The sequence below is a fragment of the Bombus impatiens genome, unplaced genomic scaffold (assembly GCF_000188095.3).
Source record: "Bombus impatiens unplaced genomic scaffold, BIMP_2.2 scf_0166, whole genome shotgun sequence".
NCBI classification, from domain to species: domain Eukaryota; kingdom Metazoa; phylum Arthropoda; class Insecta; order Hymenoptera; family Apidae; genus Bombus; species Bombus impatiens.
The window spans coordinates 1,080,313-1,086,564 of record NT_176585.1 but is presented as its reverse complement, the minus strand read 5'-3'; the positions used below and the strand labels follow the sequence as shown (position 1 = coordinate 1,086,564).

At 43.6% G+C, this 6,252-nt stretch overlaps 1 protein-coding gene across 1 annotated transcript in view; it reads left to right on the top strand.

The window, feature by feature from the left end:
• The first annotated feature begins 400 nt into the window (after window positions 1–400).
• Window positions 401–6,252, top strand: part of LOC100749316 (BMP and activin membrane-bound inhibitor homolog) — a 26,877-nt gene continuing 21,025 nt past the window's right edge. Inside the window, exon 1 of the mRNA XM_003487598.4 lies at window positions 401–916. Coding sequence (XP_003487646.1) covers window positions 784–916 — 133 coding nt within the window. The 5' untranslated portion in view covers window positions 401–783. The remainder of the gene's footprint in view (window positions 917–6,252) is intronic.

The window sequence follows — 6,252 nt, the reverse complement described above, 5'->3', positions numbered from 1 at the left end:
ATCAAAAATCGGATAAATTTCAAAATGAACCGTTTCTATCGAATCGAATACCAACCCGTAGAAATTCTATAATTAAATTAAAATTACGATAACTTCGCTTCAAGGAAATTTCTCGTCAAAAATAGACAAAATTTGGAGTTTCGTACGTAAACTCGGAAGATTATTTCCAACCGAATATTCTCTCGTGATACGTTTAAATGGATGGCCTACAAATTCGTTAGGATTTGTTATACGTTTTCTAGCGATGGCTCGGGATCGACCGGAGTCAAGGAAGGTAGATCATAGATTAACGACAGCCGTTGAACGTGCGTATTGTACGCGTTCACGGTGCGTGGCTCACCGACAAGGGGCATACTATCGCAGCCGGAGGCGGGACTCGTTTAAAAACTATCTGGCGAGTGTTCTTCGGCGGGTGCCCCTGGTGCGCGCCAGCCGCGGCGGAGTCGTCCGGCTGCACGGCGTTTGCTTTTCGAGACCGAAGTGAGTCAGTCAGTCAAGCGTCGACCATCGTCGGCATCGGACGCTCGTGGAATCTTTCCAAATTTTTCTACCACACGTCTACTCCGTAAATCATTCTTCCGTTCGTTATGAATATTTCGAAGATCGACGAAAAGATCGATCGATCGTGACCACGAGGTATTCTAATCGAAGACGATTCGATGGGGTTTGATCGTGGCTCTCGTTGATTTTGTTTTTCGCGATCGTTACACTAACACTGATCGGCAACGCGGTCCTTAACGATATCCTGACACATCAGAGTGCATGTTATAAATTTAGAATAAAATGTTGACACGGGACTTGTTGACTCTTGCGACGATGGTGTCCAGTCTAACTGTGGTCATTGGTGCTTCCATGGATCTTGATTCGAGGGACTACGAGGTGCTGGCCGATAACGAGGGAAAATCCGATGACAATGGTAAAGTTACATTTTCAGTGCATGATTTCATGGGAAAGTCAGGGTATACGGCCTGTGCCGTGGCTCGAAACGGCCGCGTCAACGGGTACACGTGGGTGGCGCCAGACACGGGGACGAAATCAATGAGAATAGTGGAATTGACGTTCTATTGTCGGGCGAGTCGAATTTTATACGAACGACAGTTACGTAGATCCGGAGGTTGTCCCGTATTCTTTGCTAATGCTAACTGTTGTGCTTCTGCGTGTCGTTTCATTGTCTTACGGTCAAAGTTTATTATTACACGTGGCCTTTGCACCTTGCACGTATTTTTCAATGAAAAACCATCGATCCTCGAATTGCATCGAGTGGATTCCTCGGAGGGCAAACTGTATCTTATCTGCGATCAATTCGAGCGATTTGTATCGATACACCGTACGTAATTAAAGTTGCGGCATGTACTATGCTTCCGGAACGAGATGGATCGATACGAATCATTGGAAATAATTAAGGGAGAAATGTAGCAATATTTTACAAAACATAGAGGAGCAAAGGGTAGCATTCGTGACGAGTCATTTTCCTAAACGAGGCGGCCAGGAAACTTTTCGACCGCTGCCATTCGACTTTGACACCGGAGTAATAAAAGTCGGGAAACGCCGCTCTCTAAATTAAGACCACTGAAGTCGCTGAAGTACATTAATTGGCTCGGCCTTTTCTGCATGTCCCATGACGCTTCGGGTTTGTAGAATAAACCACGAAAATTCCCAACGCTTGGTCAAACTGCTTCGAAAACAAAGTCTCGCGGGAGTATCGTTCGAACGCGATACAGATCCGACATTAATAATCTGTGGAACAATGAGAGGCTCGATAGAGCGGGTTTTATCGTTGTCGAATGTAACCAGGGAAATAACAGAGGAGCACAGGATGCATGGTTGGAATCGTTTAAGCAAGTGTCCGGACGATAAAAAAAGAAACGCGAGATAAGAGGGAAGCAGATGCAGACGCGGTATGCCAACGTCACACAGCGCAGCTACGGTAATTGCAAAATTGTACGTTCTCCGGAACGAAAGGGAAAAAAGGTTTGCGCTGGCATGTTTTAAACTCGTCTGCCGTTTTTTCGTGCCGCTCGGCGCAATTAAGGACGCGTGCAATTTCAACGTCTTATCGATGCACGTGAGTATTCGACCAAGTAAGAGAGGGAAGAAAGAGGAGCATCCTTTTCTCTGTGACACAGACAGGACGGTCTTGTTTTCTCGAAGGAAAGGTAAAATAAAAGAGCACATGCACCGAAGAGCCAGGTATCGGGAACGATGGAACGAAGGAAGTGGAATAGGAAGAATCGCGAGAGAAATTGAGTTGGATACGACGTCGAAATAGATGAGGAGAGAACAGACGGTAGAGAACGATAAAATCGTAGGAAAAAGGGAAGCACGGTGGTTTACTATCTCGTTGTGGTCCGGCTGGAATGATTCACGATCGATCGATAGATTTACGCGATCGACTGGCGCCTACGATGCGATACGGAGTCCTGCGGGATCAGCCGCGACGTACGTGGCCAAGCTACACGAATTCCGGTCAAACTCGAGGCGCTTGCGAAATAATAAATATTTAAATTTTACCGTTCGTACGATACCGAGTTTAGAAAGACGATAAAGTATGTGTCGGGCGCCAGCTAGACGCGCGAATAGCAGAGTATATAATATAATGCCTATGTGCACGATAGCTTTACCTTCCGACACGCTTGTCTGCACGGTCCTCGTTTACGCAAGTATACCAGTATACCAGCGAGTCTCCATCCGTGCATCGTGAACCGCACGCGCATCATGGACAACGTGCCGAGAAACGTGCTTGTTTCTTGCGTATTAACGCTTTAAGTGCGGCCACATTTTTACAAATCTCCTCCTTCGAACGCGAAACAGTGGCAAAACTAGGTACAATATCGTTTGTCGATGCGAACAGGCTCGCGAAGGTATAACTACGTTTGCCGAAATTTGTCCCGGACACGATACGTGTGTTATAGAAAATTCTACGACATATGGTACGAGTACAAGTATTGGTAAAGTTTGAAAGAAACGCTGGAAATGTACGCGGATAAAAGTTTCAAGATATTCGTCGCAGAAATGAATTTCCCCTTAACTTGTAATTCCACGATTATCGAGATTTCTGTTTAGATCGGATTAACAGGTTGTTTCGCGAACAACGAAATAATAAGAATAGCGTCTGTTTCGAATCGGATGCTCATGGATAATCGTTTAACTTTTGTCTAGTCTGGCAGATATAATGAAAGAGAAGAGTCTTCTTATGCAACCAGACGATACGATAAATCACGGCTTATACAGATTTTGTATCTTTACGCGTTACCTAACTTCTTCTTCCTTGATTCCTCGATACTCCTACTCGACAAATCGTTCGAACAGCGTGTTTTTAATCTTCGAGTTTTCTGCTTGCACGCGTAGATCTGTTTATGCGCTCGCGAATCCTACGTACATATACAGAGAAAGAGATGGGATTCGGTTCACGGAACCATTTCGCTGACGTTATAGTTTCTCAGACACGCGGCACATCGCATTCTTCGTCCCGGGAAAAATGCCTTCTCCACTCTCCTCTTTCTCCATCTTTCTCAGTGTCTGTCTGTTCCCTGGACGCTCGACGATCGCGAAGAAGCCGTTAATCTAATGCATCCGACGAATCCGACCGTTTATCTGCAAGCTGTGTCGATCTTCTTCTTCTTCGAGGAATAACGATCATGCAGAATTTTATATTTATAGTGCACATAGATTAGAAAGTTGCACGCAGTTTTCCCAGAATCATTAACGCTGATTAGCTTTCGCGGTGTATCAGGAAACGCTCGAAGCCTCCGATCGATCAAAGAGACAATGCGTGTCGCTTTAACGACTGCACCCGGCGAGTCGTGCGCAGAAAACGTTGTATTTGCAAGGGTTCATTAAAAATTACGTAAATCGACGGGGTTCGAGTCTCTTATCTATGCGATACAAACAAGTTACGGAATTGTGATAATTCCCAGTTCGGTTCGTGCAGCCGGTTGCATATTTATAGACTAGCGAGGTCGATTTTACGATATGACTCATTCGTTTCGAATCCCAGACGTGCAATTGTCAGTTTTATAAATGTTATCGTTTGTGTGTTGGAACGGGAATCGAGCGAGAATCGTTTGAATCGTAAATCAATTGAAATTTCGAATTTACGCAACGATCATCTTTGATTCGAGCATTAGTCCGAATGATAGAAAGAAAAAGACACTTTTGCGCGCATCGTGCATTGAAAAAAATCAAATTATTGGTTTTAAGCGAACTTTTTGTTCATATTCACTGATAGAATGTAATGAACGACTGAATTTGTAATACAAAAATATATTGAAATAAATAAAGGTATAAGCATATGCTGATCCAGATTCTCACTCTTACAGCGTTACAATACAATAGAAGAAGCTGTGATAGGGAGCACGTTCATATAGCAAAGGACATTACCAAAAAGTCAACCTTTTAGCTACAAGAAACGTCAATAGAAATCTACTTATATCTCTTTTGTTTCTAGACTTTGTAATCCAAAACACAATTTATATTCAAGGACACACTAATATGGACCCCTCCTTATTTTTAATTTTTTGTTTCACTAAATTCTATTCTCTTCGTAACAGCGGTCTCCAGGTCACGAATGTGCAAAAGTAAAGATGTAGTGTTTTTCTTAAAGTAATTACTTCAACACTTTTGAAGCCAATTAAACTTGAAACTTTTATATTACGAGTTCTGGGTTTTCGTGAAATCAAGAAACTGAGAATTTTGTAAAACGTGGAATCGATCGGTTTGACTTCTGACGAACTCGAATAATACTGAAAGTCGGCGACAAATAGAAGCGAGCGTTTCAAGTACGATTCAAAATATCTTGGCTACGGTGTTTACAAAAAATATTGGCGTATCTCCCTATCTTCCAATCGAGAATATTTTTTATCTATTTGTAGATTTCGTTTCTATAGCACCGAATTTTGCTGATCGTATGAGAATATCGCTAAACGATACTATATTTAATATATACTTGGACCTAATTAACCAGTATGTAAAGCTTTGTGTATCCGCTGTACGACTTTCCACGTTGTCTCTGAGAAGAAAAAGAGAAACCTGTTTTATCAAGAAACTTTAGACAACTTAAGAATTTTCTCGTAACTCTCTTTAGTATGCAACTAGGAGCGATGTTTGATACAAACATTTCATTATTCGATAGAAATTCACGAATAGAAACGCTATGGAAGACTCGAGGTGTTAGTTCAATGGTGGAAAGAAGTCCAGGTTGAAGAAAGAAAAGATGCAAAATGTCGGAATGGTCGCGAAGCAACTACAAACTTCTGTCTCGAACGGAGCAACCGCGTCGAAAAATGCGAGCTCATCCGCGCGCCACCGACAAACGTAACGCATGCACGCACACGCGAGTACGGCCGGTGTTTCACGTGTTCACACTCGGCCGAGTTGCAGCTGGTGTTACGTGCACTCGTCTACACACAGACGTACACAGAACCGGCACGGTGGCGCCTGTCGGCCACACAAATGTGCATGCGTGCGTGACGAGTTTATGCCTCTTTGTCTTCTACACGTCCACGCGTACGTAAATATACGGCGTGCACAGCTTTGTACATACACGTTTACCAATACGCGTGCACGTTGCGCCGCTATGCTCTTTCGAAGTGGTTTCGCGGGTATGGGTTCGCCGTTGGTCTCGTTTCGATTCGATAAAGCGCACAAGAACTAACGAAGATATTTTATCCGAAGGATAACGACGAGAAAAATGGATAATCTTTCTGCCTCGATGGAATGTTTAGATATCTCGATGGAACGAGATGCCGAGAGAACTTTGCCATTTTTCGATTTCTACGTAAAAACGTAAAGAAAACATTTTGTCTTGGGAGTAACGATGGAAAAAGCGAATGATCTCGTTGGTAATTCTCGTGGCTCATCTCGATGCAACGAAAGTTTCTAAGAGAACATTCCTAGCCTCGTCTTCCCTTTGAACGGATCGCAGACGCTTGATGGCTATCTTATGTTTCGTATCTAGAAATCTGCGAGTGAACAGAGTACACGGAAGTGACGGTTGTCGCGTACAGCTTGGGATATTATTACGTGCACTGAGTAGAGATACACAGCACACAACTACGGATAAAAGTTAAGACATTTTTCTTGGCGCCCTCGCGCTCCATACGCGCCACCCACGTATCAACTGCTATCTGCTTCCGAATCGGGGACCGGGAGTTATTTACGGCCACTTCGCTATCGCTCGAATCGAATGCTTAAATTAAATTCGATCGGGTTACGCGTTTGGCGAAATGAAGAAAAAGACAAGTCGAGTCGCGT